At 32.4% G+C, this 17,726-nt stretch overlaps 2 protein-coding genes and 1 long non-coding RNA gene across 4 annotated transcripts in view; 1 reads left to right on the top strand and 2 right to left on the bottom strand.

The window, feature by feature from the left end:
- Window positions 1-560: 560 nt before the first annotated feature.
- LOC148271652 (uncharacterized) lies at window positions 561-6,269 on the bottom strand. The gene is made up of 4 exons (XR_015825048.1): window positions 5,807-6,269; window positions 5,229-5,291; window positions 4,916-5,005; window positions 561-823 (listed from the first exon to the last, which is right to left on the bottom strand). It is a non-coding gene; the product is annotated as an uncharacterized LOC148271652 (long non-coding RNA).
- Window positions 6,270-6,277: 8 nt separating this feature from the next.
- Ykt6 (YKT6 v-SNARE homolog) lies at window positions 6,278-11,341 on the top strand. Of its 2 annotated transcripts, none has more exons than XM_088241099.1 (2): window positions 6,278-6,413; window positions 10,338-11,341. In XM_088241099.1, the coding sequence occupies exon 2, from the start codon at window positions 10,401-10,403 to the stop codon at window positions 10,998-11,000; it is 600 nt and encodes a 199-aa protein (XP_088097225.1). In that variant the 5' UTR covers window positions 6,278-6,413; window positions 10,338-10,400; the 3' UTR covers window positions 11,001-11,341. The 2 variants fall into 2 exon arrangements, with proteins under 2 accessions (XP_088097225.1, XP_088097226.1); XM_088241100.1 differs by having other exon boundaries at window positions 6,278-6,421.
- Window positions 11,159-17,726, bottom strand: part of cyr (cypher) — an 84,394-nt gene continuing 77,826 nt past the window's right edge. The window contains exons 4-6 of the mRNA XM_088241095.1: window positions 16,115-16,284; window positions 13,828-14,343; window positions 11,159-12,243 (exon numbers count right to left, since the gene is read on the bottom strand). Coding sequence (XP_088097221.1) covers window positions 11,891-12,243; window positions 13,828-14,343; window positions 16,115-16,284 — 1,039 coding nt within the window. The 3' untranslated portion in view covers window positions 11,159-11,890. The remainder of the gene's footprint in view (window positions 12,244-13,827; window positions 14,344-16,114; window positions 16,285-17,726) is intronic.

Here is a 17,726-nt window from a genome sequence, read left to right as displayed (position 1 = left end):
AAGAACTAGTGACGTCACCGCGCGTAAATTTTTTTTTTATCCCATTTCCCTTAACACCGAATGATATTTTTTTACGATTCTGTTGCCCGTATGTAGTGTTTGGGGTTGATTCTATATGCTCGATACTTTTATAATATCGATTCACATCACAACTAGTTATAGTTCTACATTATCTCTGCACTCACTAATATAATTGTCTATGCTACTGTCATTAGTCATGTTTTGTCTGCGTATTGCGTGATTTGTTGAGTTGTGTCCACAGATTACAGATATCTTTAGATAGGAAACTATGGTACTATATCTAAGCACTTTGGGCGTCGATCGCAGCGCTGTCTAGTGTGGCATACAAGAAGCTTTGACGATGGCGCGAAAATTCAAATCACTGCGTTGCATCGTATATTGATATTTATTGTACAATATCAATACAAAATTGCTTAATTAAATACAAGTATTAGCACGCAATTTAATTTTTCTGTCCTGTATTTAAAAAAACAATTTTATATTGATATTGCACATTAAATTTATTATGGAATAGGAATACATAAATAAAAATTTTTAAAAACATTTTTAATAGTTTTATTTTACTGTTAAAATAAATCGCTCGATTCTATTATATACGTCAGAAAGAATCGAGAAAGAAAACTGACACTTGTAAAATAATATTATATACATGTGTGGTTAGTATATTGGATTATCAAAAATAACAATTGAGTATTATTTAAAAATTGTGCAGCATTGTGATCAGCATTGGATCCCTGCTATTCCTGGATGAAAAATATTTTCTTCGTGCAGATTAAGAGCCATGGCATCAACAATCACCATTCTGAAACAAAAGAATATTATTAATGGTGGATAATTTATTTTATTTCACATTGACATTTCTAGGCTGCTGCTTAGGAATAAAACAAGAAGGAAGCACTTATAAGCTTATTAAGTAATGAAATGAAGTGCTTATATGGCAGGTAAGAAGAAAAGGGTATGCATGTATCTACTTTATTGTCTGCGCTTCTTATTCTTAAGTCTTTTATTATAAGACTTTCTAGCTTGTAATTTGAGAGGATCAACAATGCAAGACTCTAATTTTTTTCGCCCAGTTAATAGAAAGTTCATTTGTTTACACCAAGAAAAAATACATAATCGTAATACTAAGTTAACAATAAAATCAAAAAGATGGCCTCTATGTGCTGGACAAGATAAACATGCTGGATTTAATTTAGATAGTACTATTTCCTTCAAACTCGACATAACATGAAACTTATGGCAAATAATCGGTAAATTATTTTTGCAGTGATTGACAATGGTATTAAAAACTTTATGGATTTTGATTGTTGGGTGGATTAAAGTATTTGGACCACATGCCCTAGAAGTTATTAAACTATGCCCCGGTAACTGTATTTTAGATTTAAGATCCAGTCTACATTCACAACAAGATCCAAATTTAGATAGAGCCCGTTTTGCCACATAACCAGCTATATATTTACAAACCGCAACATATTGACTACTTTTCTGTCTTGAAGAACTTGTTGGTAAGGAGTGACTTCGATGTCCGATGTTAAAAAAAGTTTTAATGAATCTAAAATTTCACCGTCATCATTTTCACAATTTGCTCCAATGGAGCGAGTATGAGATAAGTTTGATATGAGAAGCGACTTAAAAGCATCTTTAAAATTTGAACTAGAGGGGTTAATGTTACGTGCACCCTGACTTCTTACCATGCCAAAAAAGTTTTCAATGGGGTCTTGGTTAAGGTTACGTGGAAGCACAAAAGTAAATTTATAACATGTAAGTAATTTATTACTCAAATATGATATTGCTTCCAGAGTTGTAATCCAGTTACGCACTGTAGGTGGTATTGATATTTTTTGGTTTTAGGAATCTACAAATTTTACTGATTTTAAGATGGAAATAGCTTCCTGCCAAAATTTCCAGTAGGGAGATGTTAATCTGACTCCACAACGGTATTTACAAATAATACTATCAGCATTGAGAGAACTGCCATTTAAACTGTCGATAAGTTTATTTATAAATAAGACAAGATCAGCAGTCTGCGATGCCCCATCGTCAATATCATCCACAGTATCTGCCAAAGATTTCATGGTAGTTCCTACTGTCCTGCTGAACACCAACCTTGACCTTCATTTTTCTAAGTTTATCAGGGAAAATATGACAATCTGTTAATTTGTGCATTTGGAAAAAGTCTTCCCCTCTTGCTTGATCGTATGTGTATGATTGTACAATATGGGACCACTTTGCTATTTTTGATACAGAATTTTGAATAAAATGTACATCTTTTACTAGCATATTATTTCTAAATCCCTTCAAAAGATGTGGCACATCAAACATTTGTACGATTTCATGGCCTTCAATTTCAAACCCGTGAACTTTATATTCAGTACCACCCCGAAGGTACAATTCACGGGTTTCCTGTTTCAGGATATTTATTTTATTTACAGCAGAGTTGTGCAGTGACATATACATAAGCCAACAGAGTTTGTATTCCACCCTCTGTGGAAAACGTAGCCAGTGTAGTTCCTGAAGTAGTGGAGTGATATGACTGAACTTAGAGATTCCGAAAATAAGTCTCGCTGCGGTATTCAATACAGATTGTAGGCGAGTCATTTTGTTCATTGGTAGACCTGCATAGATACCATTACAATAATCGCCTCTAGACACTACAAACGCATTTTTTAATTGACGGGCGGCATCAAACCTTTATTGATGTCGGTGAGTTTCATCTAGATAAATTATTTCACCTCCTAGGTAATGCCTAAAAACACTTTAATTTTTTTATGCAAGTTTTTTAATCAACAATATTTTAAGAGTATGTCCAAATGTTTGTAGGGAGTTATTTAGATTGAAACTTAAAGATAACTGGTAAATGTACTAAGAAGTTATGTTATTTCTTGGTAGTTGTAATAATATAATAAAAAATAAAAAAAGTTTTTGTGCAACTGTCTCACAAATTGATATTTCTTCCAAGAAAAATATTCCGTTTCACTAATAGCTAGTTCACGCATAATGGATTGAGCGAGATAGACAACAGTTGCCGAAATTACAAACAGCTGTGGTAAATTACATATTTTTTACATTTATATATGTATATATTTAATCTTACTTTGTTACTCTAACAAACAATTTAACTCTGCAAAGCGTCCTTTTTATTGTGAATAAATTTACAAAATATATCATTCAAAATGATAACGGATAGTGAAAGTGATATAGAAATAATAGTACCTCACCGAGAAACTTGGAGACTTAGCAGCTCAACCTATTCCGAAAGTGAATTAGACAATAACGATCAACTTCTAAGTGATGTGATGATAGTTTATATGACTCTTAAGGAAGAAATCGAAGAAACTTTTTCTGAAGTATTCTTGGATCAATATCGAGCTGATATACCTCATTTACCACAATTACGTTTTGTTTGTAGAATAGTTTGTAGAATAGAGTTTGTATAATAATAATTACGTTTTTTTTGTAGAGTAATAATTAACACCTAATGAACAGCTAAAACATTTTAATTTCCCATTACTGTGGGTACCCATTATAATAAATTAACAAATTATTTTTTTAATATTCAAACATCCTAATTGACAAACATTAGGTTCCATGGTAAATTATTTTTATGTTTTATGGCTCTTTACTTATTTGTTTATATTCTTAATTAAGGGGTTTTCCGGTGATATTGGGACCTCACTAGATAGGAGTTATTATATTAAAGTTAAAATATTCAATTAGTTATTCAACGAAGGACATCAATATTTTCGTAATCACTGGGTCGGGCATAATAGCGGGGAAAGCACAGAATACAATTATTTTCCTCAAATATCATATAAGTGATTGAAAAATCTAAATATTAACATTGACTACTGGACTACATTACTCTGCTGGAGTGCACTCAGACCAGAAATACGCAGTGGGCCTGATATGTCATCAGCGTTGATATCTAAAAACATTATTAATTAGTAATATGTGACAATGTGTCAATGAGTCGGACAAGTAACTGTATGTATACATTTTAAGTTCTTCGAAAATACAAACAGCTTTAATATGCCGATTTGCTGGAGAAAATTATGGGTCAGAAATTTGTTTCAACTGAGAGGGTCACTTTCATGGTCATGTCATACGATATAAATGTGCTATAAACTTTTTAATAATTAAAAAAGGAATGGCCCACGCTCAGACGCTGTAGTCTTTGTCGATCACAAAAACGGCATTTGTAAATTTGCAGAAAACACCCACAAAACTAGAAAAATCTTATGGTACTATAAAAATCATTTAAACTTGTCAAATACATAATAAGATTCTTGTTTGTAATATTTAAAAAAACTTATGTATTCATTGTTATCATTTGTTAGTCAAAAACATTCCAACTGTTGTGTAGATTTTATAATTCACCCTTTTCACAAAATGGCTATTATCTCAGTTTCACTTTTCTATGGCTGGCTGCTTTCTGTATAACTACGTTCAAATATCATCACTTTTGACTTAGTTTGGTTCATCGCCAATTGGCTCTCCAGGCATACATCATACATTCTAGAGACTATTTGTTGCAAATCCTCGTTGCTGCTTGCTAACAGAACTGCATCATCAACATACAACAAGCAGCTGACTGAAAAATTATCAGTTTTTGCTCCAATACCCATACATTCTATCTCTTTCATACAGTTGTCCATGTATAGATTAAACAACCATAGTGACATTACACATCCCTGTTTCATGCCTTTTGAGATCGCAAACCAAGATGTAAATCTCCCATTAACTCTTACACACGCTGAACTCTCCTGAATTTATATGTATTTTTTCTTATTTTTTTCTTTTTAACAAAGAAACAAAGATGTTTCTCTTTCTCTTATATATAAATATGTATGTCTGTAAATTTTTATTACAAAAATAAAAAAATATTACTACAAACCAGAAATAGGTTGGATGAAAGTCGTACCACTGCAACTGGCAACGCCTTCCGGGAGTGCACAGGGGAGTTCTTCAGTAACAGCTACGCCGACTGTAATTCACAATAAAAATAAAATGAACATCATACCAGATAACATAATGCAAGAATTTCAGGAAAAACCTTGAAAGATCGAGTAAGGCTTGAACGAATAGAAAAAAATAAGCTGAGATGGTTAGGACGTGTAGAAAGCATTAACGATAATATAATAACTGAGATAGAACATAAGTCTGAAAGAAGGGGTGTAAGGAAATGTGAAAATTATAGAAATACATACCCGAACTCTGTTCACCAAGTAAATAATGAAAACTATTTTCTTTGGATGGTGACTTGTTAAACCCTGTAAAAAAAATACAAATTACCAACACCACATTTCAAAAACACATCCTTACAATTGTATACACACCATGCCACCCTAGTAATTGTTTGTAAATAATGACCAAATAAAAATGTCGGAAGTTGCAGGAAAAGGCACTACGCCAACTTTGTACATACATTATAACCCGATTAATCAACTGTAAAAACAATATAAACTCCGATTGAGACAAAAAATATGGAACGATATAGCAAAACTGTAAGACAAATCACAAACACCACATTCCAAAAGCAGACTTGCAATTGTATAGACACAAGACAGATAAATAAGGTGCAATTACAGTGGAAAGCTAACCTAAGTCGTACATATATTTTTCTTGCAGAAATACTAATAACTTTAATTGTAAAATGGGTCCAGATTAATAAAAGTATGCTTTCCCTATGAGTTATAAATTTGCAGGGCAGGCAAACGGGACGAATAATGGTGCAACATGAGACAAATTCTTGAAATAATTATGTATGAAATATCATGTAATTTACCTGGCAATCCAATGGTAGGCACAGAGCACAATAAAAGCTGGATGTCATTGTATTGGCTAAAGTTGAATGCGTTGAAGTGTTTAATGCATACAAAACAACGTCGATTAATCTTGTCATCGGATAAATTCATAAATTTGGGACTTTGAACACGATTGATCCGTTCTTTAAATAAATGTGGATATCGTTTCGGAAAACGATGTAGTTTTTTCGTAGAATTACGATTCGGTACGCAACAACTCGGTATTTCGAAGAAAAAGTGCAAAAACACAGAGAGCAGTGTGACAGCGATTTCGAATGGAAACGGATAAATTGGCGGTTCGTCTAGAAGGACGCCGGCCGGCACGGCGTGGCTGGGCGCACGCCGCCGACAGTTGCGCCACAAACTGTATTGATTTACTAGCAAGTGGCTTGTGCGACATCGGAAGAATGACTAGAAAGTCTTGTATTGGCTGAAAACTGCCTGGTTGTGTCAAGGGTTTGGTTTTAGTCGAAGAATCTCCTTTAACTTTTCTAAATGATACGAGTGATTTTGTATTGATTTATGATTTGAAGAGATATTGAAGATGTGGCCAATCTAATTACAAACCCAATGGAATCGTCTTGAGAAGTAAGCTTGTATGTTTAGAATACGTTTCTTATAGTAGTTTCTTTTTTTGATTCAGATTATTATATACGTGTAATTTACCATAGTAATTAATTTTAACGAATAAACTGCTGTATTTCCTGTGTTTTATGTAAGGGTAGCATCTTAATGTTGGCTAAATAATATTAGTTTCCATGTATGAAGTTCTCAATGGTATTTTGGACCATTAAAAAAATATTCTTCTCTTAATTTATCTTCATATTATTGTAGTTCAATTATAACTTGCGACTAAGTAACATTATAAATGAATATATCTGGGTTAAATGAGACTTCAGGTTTCACTTTGTAATAAATAGTTATTGAGAAACAGATACATTTAGTTTCAACAGTCTTTTGTGTATATTTCACTAATAGAAAGTTTATCTTCTGCACTGCTCGCATTTTCACTATATTCTTGTGCATTCGATAACATAATTTTCTCATTGTATTTAATACTAAATAGAAATAATCCAGACATTTATATACATAAACATATCTAGATATGCCTGAACATATGTTTCATCTTTTTATTATCATTGATTTTTTTCTGATGATTGCGACATGTAAACCTTAATAAATTAGGAACTGATTAAACAAGTTGATAAAATAAAGTATTTAGGTATATCTGTTGATAATACACTAAATTTAAAAAATATCCAAAAAGTACAGTCCTGTTTGTGAAATAGAACCAGAATCCTAGGTGAGTTCTTACCACTGGATGGCTACTCTCGGTTAAAAATCCTGAACCTGGAAATCCAGTAGACATACGTCCGCCTTGCACTGTAGTGGTTGGCTCATTTATTTACCACGCTTGATGTTTGATTCCTGGTAGAGTGGACTTGAAATATTGATTCTATTGGTTGCTCTACGCTGCAAAATTTTATTGATCCTGGACTGGCACCTGATGCGTAAAACTAATCACCTTACCTTCACGAACACACAAATACAATGTATAGACATAATGTCAATGCATAAAATGATTTTCTATTTCATCTTATACTAATAATATTGATGTTTTTTGTTGATATTTCTTGATAAAACTCCATAGTTAATGATAATGATAAAATTTATAAATAAACTTATCAATGAAACTTCTTGGTTTAGTTTTACTTTTTATTTTTTGACCAACGAGCGCTTTCGCCTAAGTAGGCATCTTCAAGACTGGTGATTTGTTTACAACGTTTACAGCTTTTATACTATTCTTAACATATTTTGGAGATAAGATAGAACAATATTTTAACAGGGGACAGAAAACATAAATATTTACAACTAGTTTGCTATACAATTCATTTTTGGGAGTTTTTGGACCGAAAGGGATTAAGTTTTATTATTTAAAATGTGGGAAGAGAACACATGGCGAAATACAACAGTGTGGGGAATCTACATTTTAACAGATAAAGTTGGAAAATACTTTGGTTTTTTGACAGGGAAGTTTACATACCTATAAATGAAACATTTTAAGATTCATACTTAGTTAATACAGATAATTTCATTACATAATTTTAGTAGTAAATAATTAAATCAAACGGAGCTATATTAAATTAAAGGTTTAAGTAAAGGAGAGTTTACATAATAACATTTAGTTAATAAGTTTACATACCTAAAGATAAATGACGAAACATTTAAAATTCATAATTAGTTAAGACAGAGTTAATAAGTTTACATACCTCTTACAGTAAGTTTACATAGTTTAAGTTTACATAGCTCGTTGGTCAAAAAATAAAAAGTAAAACTAAACCAAGAAGTTTCATCTTATACATTTTTGTCATTATTTTTATATCAATAAAAATGAAATCAGTTGTGAACTTTAGATAAGAGGTCGATGTTTTTATTCCCACACCACCATAACCTTGTTTCTATTTTCTCTCAGAATCATTAACTAACCTTTGACCTTTAGCGTGGAATGCTTTCCCTCCAGAAGTTTGAAATTGCGCAACAGAATCCCTTTTCAGAAAAAAACTTATTTATTTGTGAAATCGTTTCCTGACTTGAAAAGTGCTACTTTTTAGATGTAATATTTAGAAGCTCCACATTATGTGTATTACATGAGATGCAAATTTTGTCTGTTAGTAAAAAGTAGTTAAGAGTTAGCCTGTAGATAGACCTTATTTTTTTAAATTTTTATTAAGTATAATGTACAGCGCTCTTGAAATGATTACTCACGAAAACGGCACTATAAAAAAATTGACGAAATTTATTATTATTATTAATTTATGAAACGGATAAGAAGAATGTTAAAATATATTGATAAAATTAATATTAACTAAAGCTGGCGCGTTCGCAAAACTCACACAAACGCATTTAAAATCTACAGGTGTTGATTTAAAAAAAGGTTATGTTAAATTTTAACCAAATGTACTATCTTTATTGTTTATCAATAAGTGTGTACATACATTTTCTCAAATATAACGCATTTTAATTACACTGAGTTAATAAATATTAAAATGAACACAAAATATTAAATAAAAAAACATGCTTGTTTAAAAATAAATAAATTTATGACATTTTCGTAAAGTGATTTTTTTTTCGCTCTAGCCCAAAAGATATTTTTAAAAACATTTAATATAATATCAAGATTTTTAAAATCAATATTCTGTACATTAGAAATGTTTTTGTGTAAGTTTTGCGAAAGCGCCAGCACTAGATAATCGACCTATACATGATTTTATTAAATAAAAATATATATTTATAAACCAATGTTTTTAATCTATAGCTTAATACATACTCGTTAAAACAGATTATTAAATTTTTACTATTAGGAATCGCAGCAAAATTCAGACGAACGCAGAAGCATCCAGTGTATATTTTGCTACCATATCAGTAGCAACTAACAAAGCAATAGTTGTTTATGTCACGCACATAAGCGCGTCTGTGCGCGAGAGAGACAGATTATTTTCATAATGCGTATGCCGTGCGATGTCATACCATGAGCTTATTCAAAGATATTACACAAAGCGTTTGTGTAAGAATTGCGAACGCGCCAGCTTTCAAAATCCACCAGTAACTTTGTGATACGAACTAATATGTAGTTAAATAATTTAAAGTATTTGTCTAATTTTTAATATACCACGAAAGTTAGTAAAGTCTGTTCATTATTACAAGAATTTCCAAATAAACAAACCAGCCGCGTGATACCTAACAGAGTATAGCCTATTTCAGACATATCATCTTAATCTAAACGGCACGGTAAAATTATAGTGGATTGACATTTATTGGATTCGTTAGTGCCTATTTAAATTTGTTATTATTTATATTTTTGGTTTTTTTAAATAAAACTCCATAGTTAATAACTTTAATAAAAATATCAATAAGAACGCCTCGGTTAATATATTATTTTTTTAAAATAAAGAAATATAAGCGTTCTTATAATTTACCCAAATATTTCAATTTTGGTGACCATTTTCAACAAGTTGTAAGTAATCACTATTAGAAAATGGAAATCAAGTTGGTATAGAGTGGGGTTCGAGCCTCGGACCTCTGATACGTGAGTCCGCAACACTAACCACGGGACCACAACCCGATTCAAATAATATATTAAAACTTAGCCAAAGAGATTTTAATGATAATTTTATCAAAATCATTATTTAAATTTAGCGAGTACTCTTAGGTAAAAATCCTGTAAAAGGAGATTAGTCGGTCTCATAGGGTACTGATTATTGCGTTTGCCAGACATTAAATAAGTAAATACTGTAGTTACAAAATTGTGAATAAATTATTATTGCAGTCTTGTTAGACATAATTATTGTGGTCTTATTAGAATGTATTATGAAGTTGGTTCAGTAGTTTTAATTGTAAATTTCAATAACTCAATGTGATGTATTGCAGATTTGTGATTTTGGCACTGACCTAAGGATATAAAATAACTAATTTCTTGAAATTAATTCTCAATCAAAACAATATTTATTTCAGATTTCCCTTTGATGCGAAAGTGTCCTAAATTTCACCTCAAGATTTCAATATCATTCTCTCACCATGGTGAAACTTTATGCTTTGGTTGTCCTTTACAAAGGTGTTAACAATGCCACAATCCTCAAGGCTTCCTACGATCTGAGAAGTTTCAGCTTTTTCCAAAGGGGCTCCGTTCAAGAGTTCATGACCTTCATTAGTAAAACTATTGTGGAGAGGACCCAGACAGCTTCGAGGCAGTCAGTAACGGAAGGGGAGTACATGTGTCAAGTTTACGTAAGAGGAGATAATTTGGCCGGAGTGCTGATCACAGATCAAGAGTACCCAAGTCGAGTGTCACACACTCTTCTCACTAAAGTTTTGGACGAGTTCTCTGCCAAAATCCCAGCGAGCGCTTGGCCTGCGGGAAATGAATCCACAGTGGATTATCCGCATTTACCAGCCTACCTTTCCAAATACCAGAACCCGCGGGAAGCAGACGCCTTGACCAAAATGCAAGATGACCTCGACGAAACCAAGATCATTCTTCACAACACAATCAAAGCCGTGTTGGATCGCGGAGAGAAATTAGACGAGCTGGTTGCTAAATCTGATGAACTTTCCACGAACAGTAAAGCGTTCTATAAGACTGCGCGCAAAACCAACAGTTGTTGTAATTTTGGTTGATTGTGTTCAACGTGGGATTTTTGCGCTATTTACAATGTTACTTTCCGTTACGCCAAGTATATTACTCATAAGAATGATGTTACGTGTGGTCTGTGTTTTCTTCAAATATGAAATTTGATGTAATTTTAGGGTGAGATGGTGTTAAATAAATTTAAACATTTTTATAAGTATATCGTATAATTATCCCAAGTATGTAATTGCTTAAAATATATCACATTTTTAAAATGCTTGTTTATAATAAATAAATAACATTGTACATTTACTCTTGTTGATGTTGTAAATGACAGCGTGATGTTTGTCATGTACATAATATTATAATATAAATATAATTTATTGGAAACTAGCCAAGTTTATTTCACTCTTATCACTCTCCTTAATCTATTTACTGTTCCCAGTCCCTTCACCCCCGCCACCATTCCCAGCAAGGCACATTTTGCTTCGCTTTTACTTTTTATCACATTTTTAAGGAATCTACCTATATTTTTCGAAGATGCCAATTAATGGATACACCGTTAGTGACAAATTATAATAATTAAAGAAGATGCATTAATTTTGTTTCCTATGTATGAAAAATTGACAATTAAAAAGCAGAATGAAGTGCTTTTAGAATAATTTTGTACAGTTTTGAATACCTATGTAATTTTGCTTTGCATGATTAGTTCAAAATAATTATCATGTAAAAGAATAAAGCATTAAATTAGAAACTATCCTTACTGTATTTTAATTATTCTGTTTCACTGTACGTGAAATGTACATTCAAATCATTTTGTTTGTGTATCCAAATTTATCTATCAGCATCTTCGAATTAAACTTAACAGATAATAAATATTTAAAAATGATAACTTAAATAAGTTTTATGCTTTTAAAGCAAAAGTCTTAAATAAATTGTACTAAAGAACGCGACCATATGGCCAATTACTGCTAGTAGATTGGTGATCTAAATACGGGCTGTCTGTCAGTAACAATTTACTTCCGCTGAATCCAGAGTTTGAGCTGCCGGACCCGGAGAATATGCTCTTACTTCCGGCATAGAAGCTTAGGGGACCGCCGCACCTATCTGCGCCATATTTTCTTCTCGCCCTTATCAGAGAAATAAAGGCTACGACCAAAGCTGATAAAAATACTAAGCCCAGGACACAGAACGATAGCGCCATCTTGCTCGGAGACATGCATACTGTTTTATCGCCCGGAATAGATGTGAGAAAGTTTTCCAAATCACTGCCATTTAAAGTGTGTCGGGAACCTGGAAAAATACTAATTTATTATATCTATTCAGTTGATATTGTAAATATTAAATACGTAATATTATTATCATTCAATTACGAAATTCAAGATTTTATTTTGGTTTGGGGTTATACCATGTTGAAAGAGAAAATGATGCAAATCAAGTTTTGATAATAACTGGCTAATGTTTAGAATGACAGTGAGTTTATCAATCATTCATTTATTAATTACTGTTTGTTTACAGTAGAACTATCTTGACATATGCTAATGTTAAATGGTTTGATTAATGCAAATAATATTCTTATATCCAAACAAACATTAAATTCATATTGATAAAATAATAAAGACTATGTAACGAGCTAATGAAAGTAAAAATTACACACTACATAGTTCAAGATACTTTTAACTTTTAAATGCCAGACAAGTCCCATGTTGGAAAAGTATGGAGTAAACAATAAACTTATACGAGCTGTATCATCTCTCTATGAGGAGAGTTCAGGATGTATAAGAGTTATTAAGGGATTCACATCGTGGTTTGTGATCTTAAAAGGTGAGTAACGGGGATGTGTAATTTTACCACGGTTCTTAAATCTATACATGGACAACTGTATGAAAGAGATAGAATGTATGAGTATTGGAGAAAAAAAAAATATTTTTGCAGTAAACTGTTTGTTGTATGCTGATGATTCAGTTCTTTTAGCAAGGAGCAAGGAGGATTTGTAACAAATAGTCTAGAATGAATGATGTATGCCTGGAGAACGAATTGGTGATGAACGATAGTAAGTCAAAAGTGATGGTATTTGAAAGGGGAGGTGAGGTTACTGATTGCGTAATAAATGTAAACAACAAATGTTTTGAACAAGTAGAAGAATTTGTGTATCTAGGACAAGAGATGGAAGAGTAGAAAAAGATGTTGAAAGGGATGTGAATGCGGGCAACAAAATGAATGGCCCAATAAGCACAGTAATTGCTAATAAAAACATGTCAATCGAAGTTAAACTGGCAGTGTACAACAGAGTTTTAGTTCTAACACTTATGTATAGAAGTGAAATATGGAACTGGCAGAGGAAGGATGAAAGCGGAGTGAATGCGGTCAAAATGCGATCTCTTAGACAAATGTGTGGGAAACCAATGGGTTATAGAGTTACAAATTGTGAAATCGGGTGAGAGTGTAAATCTGAGACGGATATAATTGATAGGATTAAGAAAGGGTCACTGAGATGGTTTGGTCATGTAGAATGAATGGATGACGAAAGAATAGTAAAACAGGTATATATGGTGAGAATGAACGGTAACATGGGATGACGACCAAGGAAGACGAAGCACGATCAGATAAACCAAAATCTTAAGTCTGGTCATGTCAAAAGCAGGCAGAACCGAAGGGCTTGTATGACTAAATGAATGAATGTGGAAGAAGCTAGGAATGTATGCCAGGATGTGTGTAGTAGTCCATTCTCTCTGCCTACCCCTACGGGGAAATGGCAAGATGGTAGTAGTAGTAGCAGTACTAGGTTTGCAATATTAGAAATTCAATCAACAAGATTTATTCCAACCATATACACATGTGTGATTAACTAGAGAATTAAATGTACAGTGTTGTTACCTCGTATGGATGCATCATCTTCTAATTCAATATTTGGAGCTACAACTTCTATACTGTTGTAGACTTGAAGGCGATCTATAACAGTTCCATCGGCGTCTTTATCTAGCCTTACTCTTCTTGAAAGGGAATCTTTAGATTTAGGAAGCATCTCACTCTCTTTGCAGTCTATTCTAGGGCAATTTCCCTTACATAGTACCAACCCGCAAGTCAAATGTAATCTTGCCCTATCAGGGAACTTGAATGCAGAGAATATTGTGCTAGCGTGTTGGTATGACATAATGTACTTAAACACATTGTCTCCATCTTTATACTGCACCAATTCTTCACTAGTAGCTGTGGTTAGTTTTCTGTTGGATTTTCTTGTTTCTGGATGTAGGATGGGCTTGTGATTGTACATTCTCATTTTGGGAAAAATAAGTTCATCCACTGGACATCCTCTGTCATCGAGGAGTGTCTGCGATGATTCACCCAGTCCATCGTGAGCTAAGCAATCTGTTATTCGGAGCCCGACACCGGCTAAAACATAGGATCATATTTTTAGCATTTATTTACATAGTAATACAATAATGAATTGAATAATTTAATTTTTAAAAAAATATTTAAGCCAAATAAATAACGCAAATAACACTATATTTGGGAACAGTGTATGGTTTATGACTATAAACTCACCCTGACTTAAATATTAAGAGTAATTACAATATAATATCGCGCGGTAATTATTACAACTAGGTAACTTAAAAATCAACATTTATGAGTTACCCACTAAAAGCAGATGTTTTATCCTCCATGAATGCTACAAAGAGACAAGTCATACATTCAAATCACCATAATATGATTTTAATGTATCACGATTTGCTTATTTGTAGTATTCTAGGAGAAAGATGAAAAAATAGTTTATAATAGTCAGTAATTCGCAAATGCTGATTTTGAAGTTATCTAGTTGTAGCAATTACCCCACGATATGCTGAATTTAAAATAAATATTATGTTATTAAAAATATATATTATATTATTAAAAATATGTATTATATTATTAAAAATACATATTATATTATTTAAGTATTTCATAAGTCAAAATAAATGCTACATCATTATTATAGGAAAGTCGTACATTATGCAAAAATTTTACAGACATATGGATTATTTTGACATTGATACATGTACATATTTATGTCAAAGTGGGACAATAGCCATTTTCATTAGATAAAATTTTCTGTTTGGGATAAACAAGAAACCAATATTTAATATATTTTTATACCTCCATAAACAAAGGGGTAGAGATGAATTTTTTGCATTTCAAATATCTAAGATAAGTATTATTTCAATATAAAAACACAATTTGAAAATGCCTTTGTCTGTTTTTGAAACCAACATGCAATTGTCCGTTTTTAAAACCCTATGGTAAAAAAATAAAACAAGAAAAAAGGGGTTTATTGTTCAGTGTACAGACACACATTTTTATTTTATACTTCTACTACATAGTATCACTCTCTAAACTCTAAAAATGACAAAGACACTCTCACTTCGGCGGTTGCTTTTGAATTTTCAAAAGAATACGAAAAATCAGCCGTCATAACACTTTCGGACCAATGCATGGAATGTCCATTTTTCATGCACTGATGGTGAGTAAATGTCCATTTTTGATACGAATCTTTAGTTTGTCTGACTTTGATACTAGGGTCGTCATATATCTATATCTATATTCCGTGCCCTATTTGAAAGTGGATGAGGAAAACTTTTTGGGCCTTATTTTTGTATGTAGTCCCTCAAGACTTGTATGCACTTTTTCCAGCGATACTTCGAAATTTCTATAGCTTCCTGGTAGATTTGCCCGACCCCTGATAACCAATCATCTTCACACCACCCCTCACAATCCAGCACACACGGCGTTAGTGTCAATGGTTGCTATTCACGAAGCTGGGTGTGAATTGGTTGAAAACCCCCGTATTCACCTGCTCTTGCCCCCGGTGATTACTGGTTATTCCCAAAACTCAAGGAAAGGAGCATGGAAATAAATTTTTGGACCACAATGAGGTCATGTGGTGTGTAGATGAGTGGTTGGCAGGGTTCAAACAAATGTTCTACCAGGAAGCCATAGAAATGTTAGAGCATCGCTGCAAGAAGTCCATACAAGCTAAGGGACACTACGTCGAAAAATAAGGTTCGTAAAGTTTTTCACATCCACTCTGAAATAGGTCAGGGGTGGAGCATATTAAAAAACCTTTGTAATTTGTTTGATCAGGGGTCTAGAATCATATTCACAATTCGCGGAAGCTGCTTTTATTTACCTGGAAGAGTGGATTTGATGATAAGCATCGTAGGTTCCCCAACTTCTACTGTGGTGGCTTCGACATTGCCATTGGAAGGTAATATTTCCATCCATGCTCTCGCTTTCTCCATTATAGACGCTTGTTGTTCCTCGGATATGTCCTTCCATTCACTTCCCATTCTCCCAGATCTAAAAGAAATAAAATTGCATGCATAATATATTGATTATAGAGGATCTTATGATGGGGCAGGATTCAAGTGTAAACTCTTCAAAATTATAGACTCTATAATAAACTCCTCAAATTATCCGATTGCGAGTAGTAATATTGCGAACAAAAGATTGTCCGACAAACGTAATTTAAATATAGTGGAACTCCGTTTATCCGAACTTCAGTCCGTATTGCTAAATATCCATCAGGAAATAAGGGAGAAGTTTTTGATTTAAATTTAATTGTGTTAATGCAAGATTTTAAAGTGATTATAATTCTCTGTATTATTTCAAAAACAATAAAATCTGACATCCATTAATCGGGATAGTCTGAGTTTTACTGTATTTCATTCCACAATCTGAACTTTTTTTTTTCATTGCTGTTCGACTATTTAGCAAAAAGTTAATTTTATTTGTCACTTGAACCACGTTTTGCAATCAGGGCTCGTATTACAATGGGAAATAAACAGAGTTATCTTTAATTGTCTATAAAGCAAAATCGGTAACATGTAATCGAAAATGTCTTAAATAAAAAGTCATAAAAGTATACTCACTTTCACAAGAAAATTTGGTTTTATTTTATAGAAAATTGAAGATAACTTTGTTAACTTCTCATTGTAATCGAGGATCAGTGGGTCATTTACAAATGCTGTCTTCATCGGTACATATCGAGACAGTACAAAATAAAATTGATATTTATGTACGAAAATGTGAATGTTTGTATTAAAATTTAAAGTATCTTTATCGGTAACCTGTTATTGAACATGTTTGGAAAAAAATGTAGCCTAACTGTTTTTCATATAGGAAATTTAATTGAGTGTTAATAAAGTTGAAGACAATTATTAACTTCCCATTGTAATACGTGTCTAGACTGCTAGTAAAGGTATATAATGAAAGGTCTCTTTTAAAAATATAAATGTTTTATTTTTTAACTGAAAACTTAATTTTACTATGTAAAATTTTAGATAAATGTTAACTTCCCATTAAACATATTGCTAGCCCAAAGTAACCGTGAGATATCTCTGAAGAACCTATTTTCAGATAATTGGACTTTGAGGTGCGCGAAGGGTCTGACGGAATTCATTTTTTTAGATTAGATTTTGAATACTATATTTTCACACAGGTTAACAATCTAATTTTATTATTTGAAAACATTTAATTAGTTTATTAACATATTTGATTGATTAATATGTATTTATAAATGTAAAATGTAGTAATGTATAAAGTATCAATGATGTGTATAAACTTAAACTTAAACTTAATATGTATGTATATGCATGTATAAAATATAAATCAAATATGTATGTGCGAATATATATGTATATATGTGTGTGAATGTATGGTTATGAATGCATTACAAGTGCCCCGACTCAACACGGACTTTCTTGCGAGTCGGAGCAAGTTCACAGACATGGGTCGTTCCT

This window comes from Micrasema longulum, unplaced genomic scaffold, assembly GCF_059751315.1.
Source record: "Micrasema longulum isolate JH-2025_06_02 unplaced genomic scaffold, ASM5975131v1 h1tg002747l, whole genome shotgun sequence".
Classification (NCBI taxonomy): Eukaryota; Metazoa; Arthropoda; class Insecta; order Trichoptera; family Brachycentridae; genus Micrasema; species Micrasema longulum.
Note: the sequence above shows the minus strand (reverse complement) of the source record. Positions and strands in the feature narration are given on the sequence as shown.